Genomic DNA, 26523 nt, shown 5'->3' with positions numbered 1-26523 from the left:
CAGGGGGTTGCAGATTCAAACCCTGGCCAAGTCATGCCAAAGATGTATAAAAATGGTACAAGCAGCTACCTTGCACGCTGCTCAAAATTAAAAGTTTAGTGCTACAACTGGGCGGCCTGGTGTCAGGATATTATGACTGGGTGGCACATAATGTTATATGTTTGTGGTATGATGCCCCAGTGTTAGACATCACTATAAACTGTCACACTGCCGACATTGTTTCATAGCGATATGACTGAAAAATATTTAAAGCTATATTAAAAATGCAAATCACACATACACACACACACTCAAACAACAATGAAACTTTTGCAGCATTCAGAAAATGAAAATACTGTTTCATGAATGTTCCCCATTGTAGAAATTATGATGACTAACTGAAAACATAAAGCAATCAGAAATCATTTTAGCCTGATTTTATTTTCAGCATCATAATCAATGCTTACTGTGGCTACGCAGATTATAGTTTGCTATGTAATCTTTCATTACAGTCTGGTTCAGTTAGTCAAGGCATGATTTGTCCTTGGTCAGGGTTCATAAAATGTTGAAAATGCTTTAATTTTGGTGGTTACTTTGAAAAATACTTGAAATTTAAAATTTGGCCTCAAATGTGTAGGAAAGGTTTTTAAAATGGTCAGTAGTCATTGAAAGGTTATTGAATGTTAAAACACATTTAATTGGAAAACTTGGTGATATAATACAAAATTTCAAGATGCATAAAGTCAGAAACTCATTTTTCCCACCCAGTATTATAGTACCATGTTGGGTCACATATATTCAGCAAGGCTTTGTTTGAATGTGTTTGTTAATTCTGAGCATAGATAAACAAAGAGCTGTGTGTATTGTTTTGTCAGAAGGAATTGATGTATGACTACTTGTTGAAATTAGTTTGTCAGTAATAAAAAAACGACGATTGTGAAGCATCAACAGTAGGAATGAATTCATAATATTTGCTTAAACATTTTTTTAAAAACCTCGTATTCAGAAATTCCAGCAAAAAAGACTGCTAACTTCAAAACTCATCTAGGTGAGATGACTACACACACACACTCCTCCACACACAACCCCAGGCCCATTCAGTTAAACTGTGTCTTCACATTAGCTTGGGTCCCCAAAAAGTGTTCATGTCTAAGAATGAAATACTTGCATGTGGAACTTTGTGGGCTCTTCGTCCAGTAGTCAACATTTTTTAGATGCTCAGACACAGTTAATTACAATGAATACAGGTTTTAAAACTTTTCTTAGAAAGTCCTTGTAATAAAATGTCGGCATCAACCATGTTATGTCACACTGAGGCTATGAAATACACTATTTTTCTAATTCATACTCAATAGTGAAGATACTGTTTTCAGTATTTGGCTCAACTCCCAGTGCATCAGGTGGCCTGTTTGGTCAGAATAACCAGTCCACCGGAGCAAGCCTGTTTGCAACACCTGTCAGCAACACTGCAAAGACACCTGGATTTAGTTGTAAGTGCAGTTTAATGGCACATTTCAGAATAATTATAGCCATCATGTTTAAGCTCTATGAAACATTATCATTCTGTCTGCATTATCATGGTGAAATATAGGTACCAGTTTTTCATTGGTGCTGGTGACAGCATCAATAATGTTAAAGTCTTTTAAAGTCAGATACATTGGGGATGTATGAATATATAGATACAAGTGAGATGTCAGGTTCGGTAAAATATATGAATTGTTGTACCATTTGTCACTGAGCCAATGTTGGCATTACAGTTTACTACTTGTTTGTCCCCTCTATTTGGTGACTAAAAGCTTCTCCAATATATTTGAAGGAATTTTTGTATATGTAATATTTAAATGAAATCATTTTTCTACCAATGTGAACTAAGATTTGTAGATATGTAGGCAATGTGTGTGATTTTGAGATAATTATCTTCTTAAAAAAGCAAAGAAGACTTTTAAGAAATATACATGATGTATTTGGTGGTGATATCCTGTTACAGCTAGATATGCATAGAGAGAAAATGTAAGTGACTAATAAATACAATATAAAAGAAATCATTTATGGAAGAAAACCATATTGAATTTATAGTCATACATTTCATGTCTCATATTACAGTAAAACCTGTAATAAGAGTCCGCCCCTTCTGCCAACAAAAAAAAGTCTCTCAAGACAGGTGGTCTTTCATAACAGGTTTGTAGAAAAAGACATTTCCAAGGCCCAGTTTCAGAATAATTTAAAGTAAAATAACCACAATCACTGTACATATACTATATTCTTTATTAATAGTTCTTGCTAAAATATTGTATGCATTCTTCTTACAAGAAAATTATATAGCAATAAAGATATACTTCTTTCATTAAACATGAAATCACATTTACATTTGAAGATCATTTGTGCATGTATTAGCATATGAAATTGGTTCTGATTTACTCCTTTTCTTTTATAACACCCTAAATTTGTTTTACTGATGTTTAAACCACTATTTTGCAAGTTGTCTGTTATTTTTCACTGCTTTCAGTTACACTAATTATTTTCTCCAGAGTTAAAATTTGTCTCGTTTAAGTAGGAGGTTCTTCCATTGTTATTAAGGTAGTAGGTGTTAATATTATGAGTGCTTAGTTGTAATATTGACTCTAAAGATGGTTTTTACTGGACTGTTTTTAAAAGAATGTTTTTAATAGAATGTATAAGCTGTTATTAGATTAAATAAAGGTTGGTAAAGTTCAAAATGCATATTTTGCCAAGACATCATGGTTGCTTGTCATTTTCAGCAGGTGGTTACTCATGACAAAGTGTTTTTATAATAAAATTGATCCCTATATTACAATTGTGGTCAGGAATAATAGTTGGTTGCTCATACCAGAGGTCGCTTATAACAGTTTTTACTGTACTCACTTCAGTCAATATATTGTCATAATCTTTCAAAAATTACTTTGGAAAAAATGTATCCTTATGTGACAAAAAGATCAGGATTTTCCTTTCTAAAACCATGCATATTACAGTTTGCCTCTTTTGTTGAACAGGTTTAGCTGCCACAAGTACTACAGCATCTACCAGTAGTGTCTTACTTGGAGTCCAGCGTTCAGGAAGCTCATTATTTAGCCAGGCATCAGGTAGTATTGATTGGACATAAATGCTCAGGAAATGCATACAGTTAAATTTTACATAAGACAGTGTTTTGGAAGAAGTGTTCAGTCATCTTGCTGTATGGGGCAATTAATACATTTTGCTGAGCATAAAACTTTTTCAGTCACTTAGATCATATGAAGGAAAAATAAAACTTGTGTGCAGTTTTGTGAAATCCAAACTGCATGCATCTAGGCCAGTGACTTCTGAAATTGATTATGAGTGATCTTGAGCTTATTTGTTTCAGCAGCAGCAGTACATTTATCTCATATGGCCAAGTGTACTTATGGTATAACTTGTCATCTGTCATGTGTTGGTCTGTCATCCTCTATCAACTTTTGCTAATTTCATCCCAATAGCTGGAGGATCAACTTGGATCACATTTGGTGGGAATGTTCTCAAAAATATATGTACAACTTGGATTACACTTGGTGGGAATGTTCTAAAAACTGTAGCAACAACTTGGATCACACTTGGTGAGAATGTTCTGAAAAAATGTACTGACAGCTTGGATCACACTTAGTGGAAATGTTCTCAAAAACTGTAGGGAGAACTTAAGTCACACTTGGTGGGAATGTTCTAAAACCTGTGCAGACAGCTTGGGTCACACTTGGTGGGAATGTTCTAAAAGCTGGAGGCACAACTTGGATCATGCTTGGTGGGAATGTTCCTCAAGGCATGCTCTGCCAAAATTCTGTTATGGTCAGGTGACTCTCCTGATAGCAGTTTGGTTTCCATAGCAATGTATTCAGTACCAACAAACTCTAATAGCTATAGAGTGACCTACTTGAAAATTTCAATGATTATTTCAAATTATAGGTCACCAAGCCCAAATAGTTTGGTCACCTTTGACATTAAGAATAGAAATCTATAGAGTGAAGAATTAATGGTAGAAAATGAGAGAAGGATTGGTTAAGGCAAAGTAAAGAGTAATTAAAGGATGTATAGAGTTATTTTTAATTGTGTACCTAGTATAAACAGCTGTTGGCAGTCATCATCTGATTTAAAGTCGGGCCAACCAATAAAATTCATTGTTTGTAGTTGTATCAACCATTATTCTACACAAGGTCTGGTCTCAGATTCATTGATAGACTTGAGTTTCATTTTCTTCAGATGGTATTTTATATTAATAAAATCTTAGCCCTATCTGCATTTAAGATTGTTTAACTGACAGTTATTTTTGTTGTCTAAATTTTCTGTGGATGTCTGCAATGTTCACATTTTTCTGTATCTGTACCATTAATTGAGATTGAATGCCTATCTTATCTTGTATACAAAATCTGCTATTAGGAAATATAAACAAATGTAATTCTTTGAAAGTTTTTAACAAAATCTTTTAACTCTTTGTTGATTTTATATTTAATGAGTTACTGTATTTGTCAAAAGTTGTACCTCAGTTTCTTATTTTTTTAATATGGTATAGTCTGACCATCCCTCCCTGTTTGTTTGTACCCCAGTACCAATTTCAATAATTGAAAACTCTGTTATGATAAAAGTGCATAAAACTTAGTCAGTTCATTCATTGATTTACAATTTCTAAGCAGACTGTGACCAGACTGGCTCTAACACTAGTATCTTCCTCACCTTTCATGCTCAATGGACTTTCCATACTAACAGGGTGCCATTTTGTGTACAATATGGGCAGATCTCTTTCCCTCAGACAACATTGTGACGTAGTTCATCCTATTTCCTAACTGCTGGATAATTCCATAAATTACCATAATTTTGAGAGTTTAGAATTATATCTCTTTGCACACAATGAAGATAGAAATTACACAGCTTGTCAAATCCATGGGAAAGGCAAATTTGTCATTCTTTTCCTTTGCTTGATTTGACATTGTAAATATCAGAAGCAGACAACATAGTATTTTCCTTCTATGTACATTCATGTATGTGTAGTCCTGCTTACGCTCCTTTGCTGAAAATGGACTTGTCCTGGAACTGGATATGACTCACAAGCATGGTAGTCTTTTACACTGAAAACTTCTGTTTGGAGTAAAACACACAGACGATAACAGTGTTTGGGCCCCCCTGGGCATAATCAGGTTTGAATTTATAAATCAATAAATGAACTGATTAAATTCTGAGCATCTTTTCTCTCATTTGTGGTTTTCATTTTTAAATCAGAAGGTAGTACAAACAAATGGGGAGCTATATTCAGACTGTATCCTCCATTGTGTTGTGTAAAATTTATATTTTGTACAACTTTTTTTTGTAAAGCCTGTGATCACAATTAGTCAGTATTCAAGTAAATGAAAAACTTAAGGACTTTTTAAAAAATTAAACCAGTTTTTTGTGTAAATTTTCTCATTTTAGGACAGATTGCAGTTATCTGAAGTTAAGGCTTTTGTTGTGTTTTTTTTTTCTTCTCAAGAAAACATTGTATTTGACATTTTCTTATGGTTTGTTACATAAAGGAGGTAATACCAGTACCATAACTGCAACAACCACAGGTACTTCTGCAGGATTTGGTACACCAGGATTTGGATCAAACACTCCAGCCCCAACTGGGTGCCTCTTTGGGCAAAATACTAGTTCAAGCACTGCCACTGGACTGTTTGGAGGTGGCCAGCAAACTACTACTTTTGGAGGGAGTCAGAACACATGCTTTGGTAAGTAAAATTGAATGTTACCTGTAATAGTTGTTGGGTGTTTTTCATCAGTATGCTTTAAGACAAGAAATTTGTATTTACTGTATACTTTTGATTATGGAATTAACCCATTTATATTTTAGTAAGTAATGAAGATGTCCCATTTATTGAACCCTTGACCTTTGGATTATGAATCTGATGCTCTGCTAAATGAACTGCCATGGCTTCACTGTGTCATTAACTATGAAACCTAAAGCTATGACTGATTGAAATTTAAAAAAATCCACAACATGGCTCTCCAATTTCATTTGAAAAACAAGTGTTAGATTGCTCCATTGGCCAAGTGGTTAGGGCATCTGCAAAGGATGTGGGAGGTCACAGATTCAAACCCTGGCCAAGTCATACCAAAGATGTATTATAATGGTACAAGCAGCTGCCTTGCTTGGTGCTCAAAATTAAGAGTTTAGTGCTAGGGTTGGTCAGCCTGGTGTCAGGATAATATGACTGGGTGGGATATGATGTTATATGTAAGTGGTATGATGCTTTAATGTTAGACATCACTATAAACTGTCACACTCCTGACATTCTTTCATAGCAATATGACTGAAAAATTGTTCAAGCTACATTAAAAATGCAAACCACACACATACACTCAAACAACAATGAAAATTTTTGCAGTATTCAGAAAATAAAACTACTGTTTCATGAATGTTCCTCATTGTAGAAATTATGATGGCTAACTGAAGACACAAAAAGCAGTCAGAAATCAATTTAGCCTGAATTTATTTTCAACATCATAATCAATGCTTATTGTGGCTACTCAGATGATAGTTTGCTATGTAATCTTTCACTACAGTCTGATTCAGTTAGTCAAAGCATGGTTTGTCCTTGGTCATGGTTCATACAGTTTTGAAAATGCTTTAATTTTGGTGGTTACCTTGAAAACTGCTTGAAATTTAAGATTTGGTGCCAAAAGTAGAGGAAAGGTTTTCAAAATGCTCAATGGTCATTGAAACGTTATTGAATGTTAAAACACATTTAATTGGAAAACTTGGTGATATAATGAAATATTTCAAGATGAATAAAGTCAGAAACTCATTTGTCCCACCCAGGATTATAGTACCCTGTTGGGTCACATATATTCAGCAAGGCTTTGTTTGATTTTTTTTCTTAATTCTCAGCCTAGATAAACAAAGAGCTGTGTGTAGTGTTTTGTCAGAAGGAATTGATGTAGGATTAATGGCTGAAATTACTTTGTCAGCAGTAAAAGAACAAAGATTGTATAGCATCAACAGTAGGAATGAATTCATAATATTTGCTTAAACATTTTTTTAAAAAACCTTGGAGGCAGAAACTCGAGCAAATAAGACTGCTAACTTCAAAACTCATCTAGGTGAGATAACTAAACACACTCCTCCATACACACACTCCTCCACACACATCCCCAATCCCATTTAGTTAAAGTGTGTCTTCACATTAGCTTGGGTCCCCAAAAAGTGTTCATGTCTAAGAATGAAATACTTGCATGTGGAACTTTGTGGACTCTTCATACAGTAGTCAACATTTTTTATATGTTTAGACATGTTTAATTACAATGAATACAAGTTTTAAAACTTTTCTTCAAATGTCCTTGAATTTCCTAATAAAATGTCAGCATCAACCATGTTATGTTCACACTGAGGCTATGAAATACACTATTTTTCTAATTCATACTAAATAGTGAAGATACTGTTTTCAGTATTTGGCTCAAGCTCAACTCCCAGTGCATCAGGTGGCCTGTTTGGTCAGAATAACCAGTCCACAGGAACAAGGCTGTTTGCAACACCTGTCAGGAATACTGCAAAGACACCTGGATTTAGTGGTAAGTGCAGTTTAATGGCACATATCAGAATAATTATAGCCATCATGATTAAGCTCTACGAAACATTATCATTCTGTCTGCATTATCATGGTGAAATATAGGTACCAATTTTTCATTGGTATTGGTGACAGTATCAATAATGTTAAAGTCCTTTAAAGTCAGATACAATGGGGATGTATGAATATATAGATACAAGTATGATGTCAGGTTCGGTAAAATATATGAATTGTTATACCATTTGTCACTGAGCCAATATTGGCATTACAGTTTACTACCTGTTTGTTCCCTCTATTTGGTGACTATAAACTTCTCCAATATATTTGAAGGAAATTTTGTATATGTAATATTTAAATGAAATCATTTTTCTACCAATGTGAACTAAGATTTGTAGATGTGTAGGTAATGTGTGTGATTTTGAGGTAATTATCTTCTTAAAAAAGCAAGGAAGACTTTTAAGAAATATACGTCGTGCATTTGGTGGTGATATCCTGTTACAGCTAGACATGCATAGAGAGAAAATGTAAGTGACTAATGAATACAATATAAAAGAAATCATTTATGGAAGAAAACCATATTGAATTTAAAGTCATACATTTCATGTCTCATATTACACTAAAACCTGTTATGAGAGACCGCCTCTGCTGCCAACAAGGAAAAGTCTCTCAAGACAGGTGGTCTTTCATAACAGGTTTGTACAAAATGACGTTTCCAAGGCCCAGTTTCAGAATAATTTAAAGAAAAATAAGCACAATCACTGCACATATATTCTATTCTTTATTAATAGTTCTTGCTAAAATATTGTATGCATTCTTCTTACAAGAAAATTATATAGCAATAAAGATATACTTCTTTCATTAAACATGAAATCACATTTACATTTGAAGATCAGATGTTCATGTATTAGCATTGAAATCATTTCTGATTTACTCCTTTTCTTTTATAACACCCTAAATTTGTTTTACTGATGTTTAAACCACTATTTTGCAAGTTGTCTGTTATTTTTAACTGCTTTCAGTTACAATAATTTTTTTCTCCAGAGTTAAAATTTGTCTTGCTTAAGTTGGAGGTTCTTCCATTGTTATTAAGATAGTAGGTGTTAGTATTATGAGTGCTTAGTTGTAATATTGACTCTAAAGATGGATTTGACTAGGCTTTGGAAAAATTGACAAATCTATACATGTTCATTTCATATCTAACAATTAATGAAATAAAAAAGAAACAGTTATGCCATCCAGAAACAAAAGCATTTACTCAGAGTCAAAAGTCATCAGCTTACTTCAAAGAAGACATACAAGGATTAACTCTATAAACAAAGTGTGCAGCTCGGTTGCACCAACTTGAATAGATGACAGATTGGTGACAGGCATATAATCACTGTAAGAAGAAACATCACAAGCCTTTAACACTGTGGAATCCCTCAAATGATTCTCACTCGCTGGGTTAATAGACAAAGACCTTATTTACCCCCAGGCAATATGGATTAACTCTAAAGCCAAACAATAATTTACATGACCACTACCTTAATTTCAACACTACTATGGCAAATTTGTGACATGTACATTTGCCTGGTTTATGGACTGTACCATCTGTCAATCTGTACAAACCAGTAGCCAATATCTTTTTTCTTTCCTTTCATGCATGTTTTTGATGAGAACAATCTTTACTATTCAAGCGATCATTATTACAAATGATATGCTGGGTCATTCTCATATATTTTGCCAGTAGCTACGATGATCCCACTACAATAAGGCCGTGAACCAGGCTAAGTGCTGGAATACTCTAGATGTACTTTAGTCTAGTTTACAATAGAAAATATGAAACACTCCAAGCGTGCCCACAAAATTGCAGATACCGATAGCCAGCTGCTTTTTAAATTTTTTTTTTAATAGAATGTATAAGTGATCATTGGATTAAATAAAGGTCAGTGAAGTTTATTCCTGTTTTTGCAATGCAGTTGGTCATAGCAAAGTTAAAATGCATATTTTACCAAGACATCATGGTTGCTGATAGTGTTCAGCAGGTGGTCGCTCATGACAAAGCATTTTTATAATAAAATTGATCCATATATTACAATTGTGGTCAGAAATGACAGGTGGTCACTCATAGCAGCAGTCACTTATAACAGTTTTTACTGTACACACTTCAGACAATATATTGTCATAATCTTTCAAAAATTATTTTGGAGAAAATGCATCCTTATGTGACAAAAAGATCAGGATTTTCCACTCTAAAACCATGCATATTACAGTTTGCCTCTTTTGTTGAACAGGTTTAGCTGCCACAAGTACTACAGCATCTACCAGTAGTGTCTTACTTGGAGTCCAGCGTTCAGGAAGCTCATTATTTAGCCAGGCATCAGGTAGTATTGATTGGACATAAATGCTCAGGCCATGCATACAGTTAAATTTTACATAAGACATGGTTTTGTAGGAAGTGTTCAGTCATCTTGCTGTATGGGGCAATTATTACATTTTGCTGAACATATAAAATTTTCAGTCACTTAGACCATATGAAGGAAAAATATCACTTTTGTGAAATCCAAACTGCATGCACCTAGGCCAGTGTCTTCTGAAATTGATTATGGCAGTAATCTTGAGCTTATCTGTTTCAGCAGCAGCAATACATTTATCTCATATGGCCAAGTGTACTTATGGTATAACTTGGCATATGTCATGTGTTGGTATGTCATCCTCTGTCAACTTATCCTATTTTTTTACATTTAGCTCATAAGGCCAAGTGTACTTGCCGTATTACTTGGCATCTGTCATGTGTTGGTCATTCATCTTCTATCAACCTTTGCTAACATGCAGACGATAATGGTGTTTGGGCCCCCCTGGGCATAATCAGGTTTGAATTTATAAATCAATAAATGAACTGATTAAATTCTGAGCATCTTTTCTCTCATTTGTTGTTTTCATTTTTAAATCAGAAGGTGGTACAAACAAATGGGGAGCTATATTCAGACTATAGCTTCCATGGTGTTGTGTAAAATTCATATTTTGTACAACATTTTTTTGTAAAGCCTGTGATCACAATTAGTCAGTATTCAAGTAAATGAAAAACTTAAGGACGTTTTTAAAAAATTAAACCAGATTTTTGTGTAAATTTTCTCATTTTAGGACAGATTGCAGTTATATGAAATTAAGGCTTTTGTTGTGGTTTTTTTTTTTCTTCTCAAGAAAACATTGTATTTGGCATTTTCTTATGGTTTGTTGCATAAAGGAGGTAATACCAGTACCGTAACTGCAACAACCACAGGTACTTCTGCAGGATTTGGTACACCAGGATTTGGATCAAACACTCCAGCCCCAACTGGGTGCCTCTTTGGGCAAAATACTAGTTCAAGCACTGCCACTGGACTGTTTGGAGGTGGCCAGCAAACTACTACTTTTGGAGGGAATCAGAACACATGCTTTGGTAAGTAAAATTGAATGTTACCTGTAATAGTTGTTGGGTGTTTTTCATCAGTATGCTTTTTAAGACAAGAAATTTGTATTTACTGTATACTTTTGATTATGGAATTAACCCATTTATATTTTAGTAAGTAATGAAGATGTCCCATTTGTTGAACCCTTGACCCTTGGATTATGAATCTGATGCTCTACTAAATGACCTGCCATGGCTCCACTGTGTCATTAACTATGAAACCTAAAACTATGACTGATTGAAATTTTAAAAAATCCACAACATGGCTCTCCAATTTCATTTGAAAAACAAGTGTTAGATTGCTCCGTTGGCCAAGTGGTTAGGGCATCTGCAGAGGATGTGGGAGGTCACAGATTCAAACCCTGGCCAAGTCATACCAAAGATGTATTATAATGGTACAAGCAGCTGCCTTGCTTGGTGCTCAAAATTAAGAGTTTAGTGCTAGGGTTGGTCAGCCTGGTGTCAGGATAATATGACTGGGTGGGATATGATGTTATATGTAAGTGGTATGATGCTTTAATGTTAGACATCACTATAAACTGTCACACTCCTGACATTCTTTCATAGCAATATGACTGAAAAATTGTTAAAGCTACATTAAAAATGCAAATCACACACATACACTCAAACAACAATGAAAATTTTTGCAGTATTCAGAAAATAAAACTACTGTTTCATGAATGTTCCTCATTGTAGAAATTATGATGGCTAACTGAAGACACAAAAAGCAGTCAGAAATCAATTTAGCCTGAATTTATTTTCAACATCATAATCATTGGTTATTGTGGCTACTCAGATGATAGTTTGCTATGTAATCTTTCACTACAGTCTGGTTCAGTTAGTCAAAGCATGGTTTGTCCTTGGTCATGGTTCATACAGTTTTGAAAATGCTTTAATTTTGGTGGTTACCTTGAAAACTGCTTGAAATTTAAGATTTGGTGCCAAAAGTAGAGGAAAGGTTTTCAAAATGCTCAATGGTCATTGAAACGTTATTGAATGTTAAAACACATTTAATTGGAAAACTTGGTGATATAATGAAATATTTCAAGATGCATAAGGTCAGAAACTCATTTATCCCACCCAGGATTATAGTACCCTGTTGGGTCACTTATATTCAGCAAGGCTTTGTGTTTGTTAATTCTCAGCCTAGATAAACAAAGAGCTGTGTGTAGTGTTTTGTCAGAAGGAATTGATGTAGGATTAATGGTTGAAATTACTTTGTTAGTTGTAAAAGAACAAAGATTGTGTAGCATCAACAGTAGGAATGAATTCATAATATTTGCTTAAACATTTTTTAAAAAAACCTTGGAGGCAGAAACTCGATCAAATAAGACTGCTAGCTTCAAAACTCATCTAGGTGAGATGACTAAACACACTCCTCCATACACACACTCCTCCACACACATCCCCAATCCCATTTAGTTAAACTGTGTCTTGACGTTAGCTTGGGTCCCCATAAAGTGTTCATGTCTAAGAATGAAATACTTGCATGTGGAACTTTGTGGGCTCTTCATCCAGTAGTCAACATTTTTTAGATGCTCAGACACAGTTAATTACAATGAATACAAATTTTAAAACTTTTGTTAGAAAGTCCTTGTAATAAAATGTCTGCATCAACCATGTTATGTCACACTGAGGCTATGAAATACACTAGTTTTCTAATTCATACTAAATAGTGAAGATACTGTTTTCAGTATTTGGCTCAAGCTCAACTCCCAGTACATCAGGTGGCCTGTTTGGTCAGAATAACCAGTCCACAGGAACAAGGCTGTTTGCAACACCTGTCAGGAATACTGCAAAGACACCTGGATTTAGTGGTAAGTGCAGTTTAATGGCACATATCAGAATAATTATAGCCATCATGATTAATCTCTACGAAACATTATCATTCTGTCTGCATTATCATGGTGAAATATAGGTACCAATTTTTCATTGGTATTGGTGACAGTATCAATAATGTTAAAGTCCTTTAAAGTCAGATACAGTGGGGATGTATGAATATATAGATACAAGTATGATGTCAGGTTCGGTAAAATATACGAATTGTTATACCATTTGTCACTGAGCCAATGTTGGCATTACAGTTTACTACTTGTTTGTCCCCTCTATTTGGTGACTAAAAGCTTCTCCAATATATTTGAAGGAATTTTTGTATATGTAATATTTAAATGAAATCATTTGTCTACCAATGTGAACTAAGATTTGTAGATGTGTAGGTAATGTGTGTGATTTTGAGATAATTATCTTCTTAAAAAGGCAAGGAAGACTTTTAAGAAATATACATGGTGCATTTGGTGGTGATATCCTGTTACAGCTAGACATGCATAGAGAGAAAATGTAAGTGACTAATGAATACAATATAAAAGAAATCATTTATGGAAGAAAACCATATTGAATTTAAAGTCATACATTTCATGTCTCATATTACAGTAAAACCTGTTATGAGAGACGGCCTCTTCTGCCAACAAGAAAAAGTCTCTCAAGACAGGTGGTCTTTCATAACAGGTTTGTACAAAATGACGTTTCCAAGGCCCAGTTTCAGAATAATTTAAAGAAAAATAAGCACAATCACTGCACATATATTCTATTCTTTATTAATAGTTCTTGCTAAAATATTGTATGCATTCTTCTTACAAGAAAATTATATAGCAATAAATATATACTTCTTTCATTAAACATGAAATCACATTTACATTTGAAGATCACATGTACATGTATTAGCATTGAAATCATTTCTGATTTACTCCTTTTCTTTTATAACACCCTAAATTTGTTTTACTGATATTTAAACCACTATTTTGCAAGTTGTCTGTTATTTTTCACTGCTTTCAGTTACAATAATTATTTTCTCCAGAGTTAAAATTTGTCTTGCTTAAGTTGGAGGTTCTTCCATTGTTATTAAGGTAGTAGGTGTTAATAGTATGAGTGCTTAGTTGTAATATAGACTCTAAATATGGTTTTGACTAGGCTTTGGAAAAATTGACAAATCTATACATGTTCATTTCATATCTAACAATTAATGAAATAAAAAAGAAACAGTTATGCCATCCAGAAACAAAAGCATTTACTCAGAGACAAAAGTCATCAGCTTACTTCAAAGAAGACATACAAGGATTAACTCTATAAACAAAGTGTGCAGCTCGGTTGCACCAACTTGAATAGATGACAGATTGGTGACAGGCATATAATCACTGTAAGAAGAAACATCACAAGCCTTTAACACTGTGGAATCCCTCAAATGATTCTCACTCGCTGGGTTAATAGACAAAGACCTTATTTACCCCCAGGCAATATGGATTAACTCTAAAGCCAAACAATAATTTACATGACCACTACCTTAATTTCAACACTACTATGGCAAATTTGTGACATGTACATTTGCCTGGTTTATGGACTGTACCATCTGTCAATCTGTACAAACCAGTAGCCAATATCTTTTTTCTTTCCTTTCATGCATGTTTTTGATGAGAACAATCTTTTACTATTCAAGCGATCATTATTACAAATGATATGCTGGGTCATTCTCATATATTTTGCCAGTAGCTACGATGATCCCACTACAATAAGGCCGTGAACCAGGCTAAGTGCTGGAATACTCTAGATGTACTTTAGTCTAGTTTACAATAGAAAATATGAAACACTCTAAGCGTGCCCACAAAATTGCAGATACCGATAGCCAGCCGCTTTTTAAAATTTTTTTTAAATAGAATGTATAAGTGATCATTGGATTAAATAAAGGTCAGTGAAGTTTATTCCTGTTTTTGCAATGCGGTTGGTCATAGCAGTGTTAAAATGCATATTTTACCAAGACATCATGGTCGCTGATAGTGTTCAGCAGGTGGTCGCTCATGACAAAGCATTTTTATAATAAAATTGATCCATATATTACGATTATGGTCAGTAATGACAGGTGGTCACTCATAGCAGCGGTCACTTATAACAGTTTTTAATGTACACACTTCAGACAATATATTGTCATAATCTTTCAAAAATTATTTTGGAGAAAATGCATCCTTATGTGACAAAAAGATCAGGATTTTCCATTCTAAAACCATGCATATTACAGTTTGCCTCTTTTGTTGAACAGGTTTAGCTGCCACAAGTACTACAGCATCTACCAGTAGTGTCTTACTTGGAGTCCAGCGTTCAGGAAGCTCATTATTTAGCCAGGCATCAGGTAGTATCGATTGGACATAAATGCTCAGGCCATGCATAACAGTTAAATTTTACATAAGACATGGTTTTGTAGGAAGTGTTCAGTCATCTTGCTGTATGGGGCAATTAATACATTTTGCTGAACATATAAAATTTTCAGTCACTTAGACCATATGAAGGAAAAATATCACTTTTGTGAAATCCAAACTGCATGCACCTAGGTCAGTGTCTTCTGAAATTGATTATGGCAGTAATCTTGAGCTTATCTGTTTCAGCAGCAGCAATACATTTATCTCATATGGCCATGTGTACTTATGGTATAACTTGGCATATGTCATGTGTTGGTATGTCATCCTCTATCAACTTTTGCTATTTTTTTACATTTAGCTCATAAGGCCAAGTGTACTTGCCATATTACTTGGCATCTGTCATGTGTTGGTCATTCATCTTCTATCAACCTTTGCTAACACGCAGACGATAATGGTGTTTGGGCCCCCCTGGGCATAATCAGGTTTGAATTTATAAATCAATAAATGAACTGATTAAATTCTGAGCATCTTTTCTCTCATTTGTTGTTTTCATTTTTAAATCAGAAGGTAGTACAAACAAATGGGGAGCTATATTCAGACTATAGCTTCCATGGTGTTGTGTAAAATTCATATTTTGTACAACTTTTTTTTGTAAAGCCTGTGATCACAATTAGTCAGTATTCAAGTAAATGAAAAACTTAAGGACTTTTAAAAAAATTAAACCAGTTTTTTGTGAAAATTTTCTCATTTTAGGACAGATTGCAGTTATCTGAAGTTAAGGCTTTTGTGGTGTTTTTTTTTTTTTCTTCTCAAGAAAACATTGTATTTGGCATTTTCTTATGGTTTGTTGCATAAAGGAGGTAATACCAGTACCGTAACTGCAACAACCACAGGTACTTCTGCAGGATTTGGTACACCAGGATTTGGATCAAACACTCCAGCCCCCAGTGGGTGCCTCTTTGGGCAAAATACTAGTTCAAGCACTGCCACTGGACTGTTTGGAGGTGGCCAGCAAACTACTACTTTTGGAGGGAGTCAGAACACATGCTTTGGTAAGTAAAATTGAATGTTACCTGTAATAGTTGTTGGGTGTTTTTCATCAGTATGCTTTAAGACAAGAAATTTGTATTTACTGTATACTGTTGATTTTGGAATTAACCCATTTATATTTTAGTAAGTAATGAAGATGTCCCATTTGTTGAACCCTTGACCTTTGGATTATGAATCTGATGCTCTACAAAATGAACTGCCATGGCTTCACTATGTCATTAACTATGAAACCTAAAGCTATGACTGATTGAAATAAGAAAAATCCACAACATGGCTCTCCAATTTCATTGGAAAAACAAGTATTAGATTGCTTCATTGGCCAAGTGGTTAGGGCATCTGCAGAGGATGTAGGAGGTCACAGATTCAAACCCTGGCTAAGTCATACCAAAGATGTATTATAATGGTACAAGCAGCTGCCTTGCTTGGTGCTCAAAATTAAGAGTTTAGTGCTAGGGTTGGTCAGCCTGGTGTCAGGATAATATGACTGGGTGCCACATGATGCTATATGTTTGTGGTATGATGCCCTAGTGTTAGACATCACTATAAACTCACACACCTGACAGTCTTTCATAGCAATATGACTGAAAAATTGTTAAAGCTACATTAAAAATGCAAATCACACACATACACTCAAACAACAATGAAAATTTTTGCAGTATTCAGAAAATAAAACTACTGTTTCATGAATGTTCCTCATTGTAGAAATTATGATGGCTAACTGAAGACACAAAAAGCAGTCAGAAATCAATTTAGCCTGAATTTATTTTCAACATCATAATCAATGCTTATTGTGGCTACTCAGATGATAGTTTGCTATGTAATCTTTCACTACAGTCTGGTTCAGTTAGTCAAAGCATGGTTTGTCCTTGGTCATGGTTCATACAGTTTTGAAAATGCTTTAATTTTGGTGGTTACCTTGAAAACTGCTTGAAATTTAAGATTTGGTCCCAAAGGTGGAGGAAAGGTTTTTAAAATGCTCAATGGTCATTGAAACGTTATTGAATGTTAAAACACATTTAATTTGAAAACTTGGTGATATAATGAAATATTTCAAGATGCATAAAGTCAGAAACTCATTTATCCCACCCAGGATTATAGTACCCTGTTGGGTCACATATATTCAGCAAGGCTTTGTTTGATTTTTTTTTTGTTAATTCTCAGCCTAGATAAACAAAGAGCTGTGTGTAGTGCTTTGTCAGAAGGAATTGATGTAGGATTAATGGTTGAAATTACTTTGTCAGTAGTAAAAGAACAAAGATTGTGTAGCATCAACAGTAGGAATGAATTCATAATATTTGCTTAAACATTTTTTAAAAAACCTTGGAGGCAGAAACTCGAGCAAATAAGACTGCTGACTTCAAAACTCATCTAGGTGAGATGACTAAACACACTCCTCCATACACACACTCCTCCACACACATCCCCAATCCCATTTAGTTAAACTGTGTCTTCAGATTAGCTTGGGTCCCCATAAAGTGTTCATGTCTAAGAATGAAATACTTGCATGTGGAACTTTGTGGACTCTTCATCCAGTAGTCAACATTTTTTAGATGCTCAGACACAGTTAATTACAATGAATACAAATTTTAAAACTTTTGTTAGAAAGTCCTTGTAATAAAATGTCAGCATCAACCATGTTATGTCACACTGAGGCTATGAAATACACTAGTTTTCTAATTCATACTCAATAGTGAAGATACTGTTTTCAGTATTTGGCTCAAGCTCAACTCCCAGTGCATCAGGTGGCCTGTTTGGTCAGAATAACCAGTCCACAGGAGCAAGGCTGTTTGCAACACCTGTCAGGAATACTGCAAAGACACCTGGATTTCGTGGTAAGTGCAGTTTAATGGTACATATCAGAATAATTATAGCCATTATGATTAATCTCTACGAAACATTATCATTCTGTCTGCATTATCATGGTGAAATATAGGTACCAATTTTTCATTGGTGTTGGTGACAGCATCAATAATGTTAAAGTCTTATAAAGTCAGATACATTGGGGATGTATGCATATATAGATACAAGTATGATGTCAGGTTCGGTAAAATATATAAATTGTTTTACCATTTGTCACTGAACCAATGTTGGCATTACAGTTTACTACTTGTTAGTTCCTCTATTTGGTGACTAAAAGCTTCTCCAATATATTTGAAGGAATTTTTGTATATGTAATATTTAAATGAAATCATTTGTCTACCAATGTGAACTAAGATTTGTAGATGTGTAGGTAATGTGTGTGATTTTGAGATAATTATCTTCTTAAAAAAGCAAGGAAGACTTTTAAGAAATATACATCGTGCATTTGGTGGTGATATCCTGTTACAGCTAGACATGCATAGAGAGAAAATGTAAGTGACTAATAAATACAATATAAAAGAAATCATTTATGGAAGAAAACCATATTGAATTTAAAGTCATATATTTCATGTCTCATATTACAGTATAACCTGTTATGAGAGACCACCTCTTCTGCCAACAAGAAAAAGTCTCTCAAGACAGGTGGTCTTTCATAACAGGTTTGTACAAAATGATGTTTCCAAGGCCCAGTTTCAGAATAATTTAAAGAAAAATAAGCACAATCCCTGCACATATACATGTATTCTATTCTTTATTAATAGTTCTTGCTAAAATATTGTATGCATTCTTCTTACAAGAAAATTATATAGCAATAAAGATATACTTCTTTCATTAAACATGAAATCACATTTACATTTGAAGATCAGATGTACATGTATTAGCATTGAAATCATTACTGATTTACTCCTTTTCTTTTATAACACCCTAAATTTGTTTTACTGATGTTTAAACCACTATTTTGCAAGTTGTCTGTTATTTTTCACTGCTTTCAGTTACAATAATTATTTTCTCCAGAGTTAAAATTTGTCTTGCTTAAGTTGGAGGTTCTTCCATTGTTATTAAGGTAGGAGGTGTTAATAGTATGAGTGCTTAGTTGTAATATTGACTCTAAATATGGTTTTGACTAGGCTTTGGAAAAATTGACAAATCTATACATGTTCATTTCATATCTAACAATTAATGAAATAAAAAAGAAACAGTTATGCCATCCAGAAACAAAAGCATTTACTCAGAGACAAAAGTCATCAGCTTACTTCAAAGAAGACATACAGGGATTAACTCTATAAACAAAGTGTGCAGCTCAGTCGCACCAACTTGAATAGATGACAGATTGGTGACAGGCATATAATCACTGTAAGAAGAAACATCACAAGCCTTTAACACTGTGGAATCCCTCAAATGGTTTTCACTTGCTAGTTTAATAGACAAAGACCTTATTTACCCTCAGGCAATATGGATTAACTCTAAAGCCAAACAATAATTTACATGACCACTACCTTAATTTCAACACTACTATGGCAAATTTGTGACATGTACACTTGCCTGGTTTATGGACTGTACCATCTGTCAATCTGTACAAACCAGTAGCCAATATCTATTTTCTTTCCTTTCATGCATGTTTTTGATGAGAACAATCTTTACTATTCAAGCGATCGTTGTTACAAATGATATGCTGGGTCGTTCTCATATATTTTGCCAGTAGCTACGATGATCCCACTACAATAAGGCCGTGAACCAGGCTAAGTGCTGGAATACTCTAGATGTACTTCAGTCTAGTTTACAATAGAAAATATGAAACACTCCAAGCATGCCCACAAAATTGCAGATACTGATAGCCAGCTGCTTTTTAAAATTTTTTTTTAATAGAATGTATAAGTGATCATTGGATTAAATAAAGGTCAGTGAAGTTTATTCCTGTTTTTGCAATGCAGTTGGTCATAGCAAAGTTAAAATGCATATTTTACCAAGACATCATGGTTGCTGATAGTGTTCAGCAGGTGGTCGCTCATGACAAAGCATTTTTATAATAAAATTGATCCATATATTACAATTGTGGTCAGAAATGACAGGTGGTCACTCATAGCAGCAGTCACTTATAACAGTTTTTACTGTACACACTTCAGACAATATATTGTCATAATCTTTCAAAAATTATTTTGGAGAAAATGCATCCTTATGTGACAAAAAGATCAGGATTTTCCGCTCTAAAACCATGCATATTACAGTTTGCCTCTTTTGTTGAACAGGTTTAGCTGCCACAAGTACTACAGCATCTACCAGTAGTGTCTTACTTGGAGTCCAGCGTTCAGGAAGCTCATTATTTAGCCAGGCATCAGGTAGTATTGATTGGACATAAATGCTCAGGCCATGCATACAGTTAAATTTTACATAAGACATGGTTTTGTAGGAAGTGTTCAGTCATCTTGCTGTATGGGGCAATTATTACATTTTGCTGAACATATAAAATTTTCAGTCACTTAGACCATATGAAGGAAAAATATCACTTTTGTGAAATCCAAACTGCATGCACCTAGGCCAGTGTCTTCTGAAATTGATTATGGCAGTAATCTTGAGCTTATCTGTTTCAGCAGCAGCAATACATTTATCTCATATGGCCAAGTGTACTTACGGTATAACTTGGCATATGTCATGTGTTGGTATGTCATCCTCTATCAACGTTTGCTATTTTTTTACATTTAGCTCATAAGGCCAAGTGTACTTGCCATATTACTTGGCATCTGTCATGTGTTGGTCATTCATTTTCTATCAACCTTTGCTAACACGCAGACGATAATGGTGTTTGGGCCCCCCTGGGCATAATCAGGTTTGAATTTATAAATCAATAAATGAACTGATTAAGTTTTGAGCATCTTTTATCTCATTTGTTGTTTTCATTTTTAAATCAGAAGGTGATACAAATAAATGGGGAGGTATATTCAGACTATAGCTTCCATGGTGTACAACCCAGCTGTAGATGTTCCATCATGTTCCATGAAAAACGATGGAAAATGCTGGAAAATTCTAGCATGGAAAATGCTGGAGTATTTGGACTAATATTCCAGCCTCTGTCCAGGGTAGGCTGGAAAACCCTGGGCAGTTCTAGCATGGAAAATGTGGACAATTCTAGCATGGAAAATGCTGGAGTATTTGGACTACATTCCAGGCTATGTCCAGGGTAGGCTGGAAAACCCTGGACAACACTCAAATTTAGCTGAAAATCGTTGATTTTTTTTATGAAAACAAGACTTTAACAGCGATGCAAATTTTTTTTGATGATAATTTGAAGAAGAACATGATCCAAATTACCCTAATCAACTCCTTATATGGATTGAGGTGTTTAGTAACTTTTGAACAAGGAAACAAAAATTAAAAACTATACTTGTCACTGGTAGCTTAATAGGTCGTGCACTAGTATTCAGTAGATAACATGGCTTAAGTTGTCATAAATGTTGTTACACTTCTACTGGTGTGTCATAAAATCCAGATTACATACTCCTTAAATCATCCAAGTTTCTAGAAATATGTACTCTTACTCTTGTTATAGTTTGAATTTATTATGAAGCAATCTTAACAACAAAATAACAGAAATTCACATTAACTTCTATCTCAATTTTAATAGTTTCGTTTAAAAAATTTTTTTACAAGTGTTGTTTCATAGTTCAATCCCCACATTTCTTATTTTTCTGTTGTCACCACTGGAGTTTGTGGAAGTGATGGTACTCTTGATGGTTTAACCAAATTTCAAAGCTTCTGCCTCACCATCACCTCCTCAATGTTATACTTCTCCTTGATGATTTCTGAAATACAAATCATTGTATATTAATAAATAGAATCCAGCAAGATTTCAAATTTAGTTCAGTACCATATATATATATATATATATATATATATAAAGAGAGTGAGAGAATGAGAAATCTTGAATTATCTTCATGCAATTACAGTACTTTTACAATCCCTGAGGTTAGTAATTGTAATGAGGCACTTGGCTTGATGACTAATTTAATAGACTTAAAACCTGTGGTTTTCGTCACAAATTAAACTGGCTACCTAACTGCTCCAGTGGCCTAAGTAGTTAGAGTGCCTGCTGTGGGTGTGAGAGGTCGCAGGTTTGAACCCTTAACTGAGTCATACCAAAGACTTGCTAAAAATGGTACTATTAGCTGCCTTGCTTGGTGCTCAGCATTAAGACGTTATTGTTAGGACTGGTCAACCTGGTGTCAAGATAATGTGACTGGGTGGGAGTCATTATGCTACATGTCTGTGGCATGATATCCCAGTGCTAGACATCACTATAAATTGCAACACTGCAGACACCGTAGCGATGTGACTAAAAATTTGTTAAAGCTATGTTACTAAACATCTGAATCATGCACACACAAACTGGCTACCATATACATACAGTCGTGATTATACCTTTTAAACAAAGTAGATTTACATTGTCCATTCAATATTGCTTGTCTACACTATAATGTTTCAAGTAGTAGTTGTGTATATGTTTAAATTTCACAATAATGTTCCAGTCTTAGTTCATAAAAAATTTTTGTTACAATTTGGCATATACTTTGTCATAGGTTAACAATGTTTAAAACGCATGGTTAATAATTTAAAATATACCATAATTTAGTTGAATTCTGGACTGGTCTTGGCAAGGTGGCCTTGTTGTGTACTTGGTATTGGCTCTTGCCCCAGTTAGCATCTTGCCAATATATTCATCAGAACTGTACGGCATTCTGAATATTTATTTAGCAGCTTTGTTAAATTCAAAATTCCACATATTTCTGCCTCATGCTGGGTGTGAAAAAATTTTGAAATTAAAATTTTTACCATATATGCACTAAGTTTCTGATATATTTACTTATCTACATACACAATTCCAGGTTACAGCTAATGTTCAAGACATTTGAATTTGAAACAAATGTGGTATTACCTCTCGCTTGCTTGATACAAATTAAAAGATCGAAGAATTTCAATGAAGCTGTCACCATCAAGTTGTTTACATAACTGTGCCTTGCAACTTTTTTTTCTGAAATTAAAGGACACAAACTAATCAAGTATTTTTGGTGAGGAAAATTGATAATCATTTGCAACAGTTTTCAGCTGTACATTCTTATTAATTATACAATAAGTTACTATTAAATATTACTGAAATGGCTGAATATAAATTGGATAGACAGAAACAAGCCATAATCTGAATGAAAGATTCATTGGTTGAAAAAGAGATCTACCTGTATATTTCCGACATTCTGAAATTAATTAAAACAAATGTAACTTATTGCTACAAATAGTACAATGTCTGGAAAATAATAATGAAAAGGTCAAAAATACAAATACCAGTCAGATCATTAATAAAATCATGGGTGAATAAAATTTAAAGTGAAATTTACAATTTAGAAATATATATTCGCAAGGCTGGCATGTACCAACTTTTAGAAACACAGCCATGAGATGACTGGTCATTGTGCATTAGGGATAAGTAAAAAATATTGCCAATTATGTAAACAAAGCTTAAAACAACATATACCTTTCAGTATCCTTACAGGTTTGATGTTTAATTTATCAGTCTTCAAACAGCATAAAAAAAGAAATTGTTCCTTAGGATATATTTCGTAATAGCTTTCCGTAAATGTACGTCACACAAAGTCTTTCGCAGCTAAGGTACTCGGCGGCTGTGTAAATAATTTTGCTACATTTGTTACATTTGGACTGAGTAATGACTTCCCTGCAATTTTGCCATAATACACTCATGGTATCCCTTGAATCCACAACAAACTGCCATCACTTTCTCTTCCGTTCAATATTTCTTCATTTCTTTTTGTGGCAAGTGAACATCAGCCATACAAATTAAGCCGCCCTGAATGGGACGATCATTCACCAGGGCTATTTCTGGTTCAGTGGTCATCTTAAAATCCTGGGATATTTTATAGTGTACAATTTCAGTGACACTCTAATCGAAAATTGCGCCCAAATTCTAGACTGATTATCCAAAGTCTTTTACGGTGCCAAATTTGGAACCAAAATTTACAGAAACATTTTTGTATTATTTTTTTTTTTTGCAGACAATTTTGTTCAAATGCATGAAATCAAAATATGCCAGCTTTTTAATTGTAATAAGTCAACCTCGGCTATTTCTGCATGACAAAAACCTGACTCCGATACATGAAGAAGAATACTTCACAGAAAAATAAGACATTTTGTTCTCTTCTGATTTATGATTTATCTAAAGAGTTACTATTTATACATCGGATACCAATGCCGTGATTTGGATATTTTGGGGAATGATCGGTTTACAATAAAGTGGTTTTAGAAGACGAAGTTTATGACCAAGAGGCAATATCGTGAGGAGGTGTGGAACACAAATTGAAAGACAACACAAATTGGACACCCAAATATTATAGGTGAGTATGAAATAAACGGAGTCTCGAATTTATCTCGTTTGCCCAAGTATAAACTGACTATATGATGCACCGGCCAACACTATATAATTCATTGGTTTCAAGACTGATCTTAAATTTATTCTCCCGGATTGGCCACAGGGGCTCATAATGGTATCTGTGCTTACATTTTAACTATCAGTGATACATGTACTATATTACATGTATGACTGGTAATTAAATTGTAAGCAAGTATAGGAACCCATGTGATACAGGTATAGTCATTAGTTAGCACCGGCTTTTGGCACTAATTATTTAATCCTGGTATTGGTATATATTGACAAATGTGTTAAAAGCTGCACGGTTGAAATTCATTACATAATTTTAATACAAAATAGTTGTTAAAAGAATTGACTGATTTAATTTCTATAAATGTGAGAAGATATATAAGGCCAAAAACAATGTTTCCTCTTCCACCAGTTTTAAAATTAGAGTAGGTATTTTTGTTTTTCAAAAAAACATATATATATTTCACATTAATCTTAGCAAGATTAAAATTTACCCAGGTTTTACCATGAAGATGATTTTTGAACAATATGTTAGTGTTTTAATCAGTCTGACTGTACAGTCTGTAAACGTTTTAATGCTGTTTGTGCATTACAGGTACTGGCATTCAGGACAAAATATATAAGCAGTATGAAGTTAATTCCACAAAGTAAAAGTCCATTCATAAAAGCACCATGTACTGGAGGAAGAGAAAACAATGGTAATTCCAGGAGTAGTATAGATTTTTTTCACATTTTAAATAATGTCTGCATCTGTCTCCCACAACATTGTTTATTTGTGTGTTGATTAGCATTATCCTTTATACATTTGTTCTTGCCTAGTACATTCACAGCTTAACATGGCTCATATCTTTGACACAGTTTCATTACCATATCAATAATTTAAGGAATAAACAAATTTCACTATACAATACTAAATGGACTTTTCAGAGTTCAACAAAATCTGAGTATATGGTGAAATCATTCAGTATTTACAGACAGAATATTCAATGTGCATGTTTGAACAGAACATTCACTCTGTATGGTTTATCGAACACACCATACACAATATATGCACAATGTACACCATACACAACCAACTCAGCCAATTACAGAAATTCTTGGAAATATCTGATCAGTATTGATTCTTGCAGAACAAAATATAATAATTTATTGTTATGCATTGTCATTTAATCATACTTCAGTTTTTAATTATTTAAAATGTTAAATATAATTTTTACTTTCATTTTTCTTATAACGCCCTAAAACGTTATGAAACTTGAGTTGTTTTTCTGAAAACATCACATAAATTTATGAAGTGTATGTTGTATCACATGTACTTTGTATGATTGAGTATATTATTGTGTATCAATTACTTGTCATTTACATGCATTCATTGTGTATCATGTTTGCATTACCCATGTTTAAATGATGCATGCATTAACATTGGATTTGTCAAACTAAACTACTGTAACAGTGTAATATTAACTGTACATATTCAATTCCCACAACAAAACAATAATGTTTGAATGTTAAGATTTTAATATGAATTATACATGTTCACTAAAATTTGTATTTCTCATTACAGTGTTGTTGATCTAGGTGAATCCAGTTCTGTTGGTCTTGGATATTATGAAATTGGTGACAGTACGTAATACTAATCTTCAAATATAATGAGAATATCAACAGATGAACCAACTAGATATGGTGACAGTGACATGAGTTTTTCATCTGACTCAGAAGAAAGTATAGAGTTTTAATCAAGTTCAGACGATGAACAGTATCATCAGGTGAATGAAGCAACTCAGTCTTACCCATCCCATGTCACAGATCCCCCACTTTATGTCATAGCCCCATAAAAAGATATATATTGTAGTGAAATCACAAAGTCTGAACATGTTATTGTCCTTGGGGCTTTGCCAACAAGACATAATTTGTCAGATGCTAAATATGTGACTTTTTGGACTCAGTTCAGTTGCATCTTCCTTCAGCAAACACAGGATTGACAATTGTCAAAGATTTGAAGGAAAAATGTGAATTCAG

General features: G+C 34.0%; 1 protein-coding gene across 3 annotated transcripts in view; it reads left to right on the top strand.

Annotated features, from left to right (window-relative positions):
* The window catches only part of LOC149796590 (uncharacterized), an 84577-nt gene that overhangs the window by 22577 nt on the left and 35477 nt on the right, over nt 1-26523 (top strand). For 2 of the 3 annotated variants that reach the window (XM_089961314.1, XM_089961313.1), the window contains exons 7-18: nt 1353-1469; nt 2083-2157; nt 2991-3080; nt 5511-5705; nt 7423-7545; nt 9815-9904; nt 10768-10962; nt 12666-12788; nt 15059-15148; nt 16013-16207; nt 17915-18037; nt 20312-20401. In XM_089961314.1, coding sequence (XP_089817440.1) covers nt 1353-1469; nt 2083-2157; nt 2991-3080; nt 5511-5705; nt 7423-7545; nt 9815-9904; nt 10768-10962; nt 12666-12788; nt 15059-15148; nt 16013-16207; nt 17915-18037; nt 20312-20401 — 1506 coding nt within the window. The remainder of the gene's footprint in view (nt 1-1352; nt 1470-2082; nt 2158-2990; nt 3081-5510; nt 5706-7422; nt 7546-9814; nt 9905-10767; nt 10963-12665; nt 12789-15058; nt 15149-16012; nt 16208-17914; nt 18038-20311; nt 20402-26523) is intronic. The other variant, XM_089961315.1, reaches the window with a different exon arrangement.

Source organism: Sinohyriopsis cumingii, chromosome 6, assembly GCF_028554795.1.
Source record: "Sinohyriopsis cumingii isolate HCF-2022 chromosome 6, ASM2855479v2, whole genome shotgun sequence".
Lineage (NCBI taxonomy): Eukaryota > Metazoa > Mollusca > Bivalvia > Unionida > Unionidae > Sinohyriopsis > Sinohyriopsis cumingii.
The sequence above is the reverse complement of the archived record's forward strand: the minus strand, read 5'-3'. Positions and strand labels throughout refer to the sequence as shown.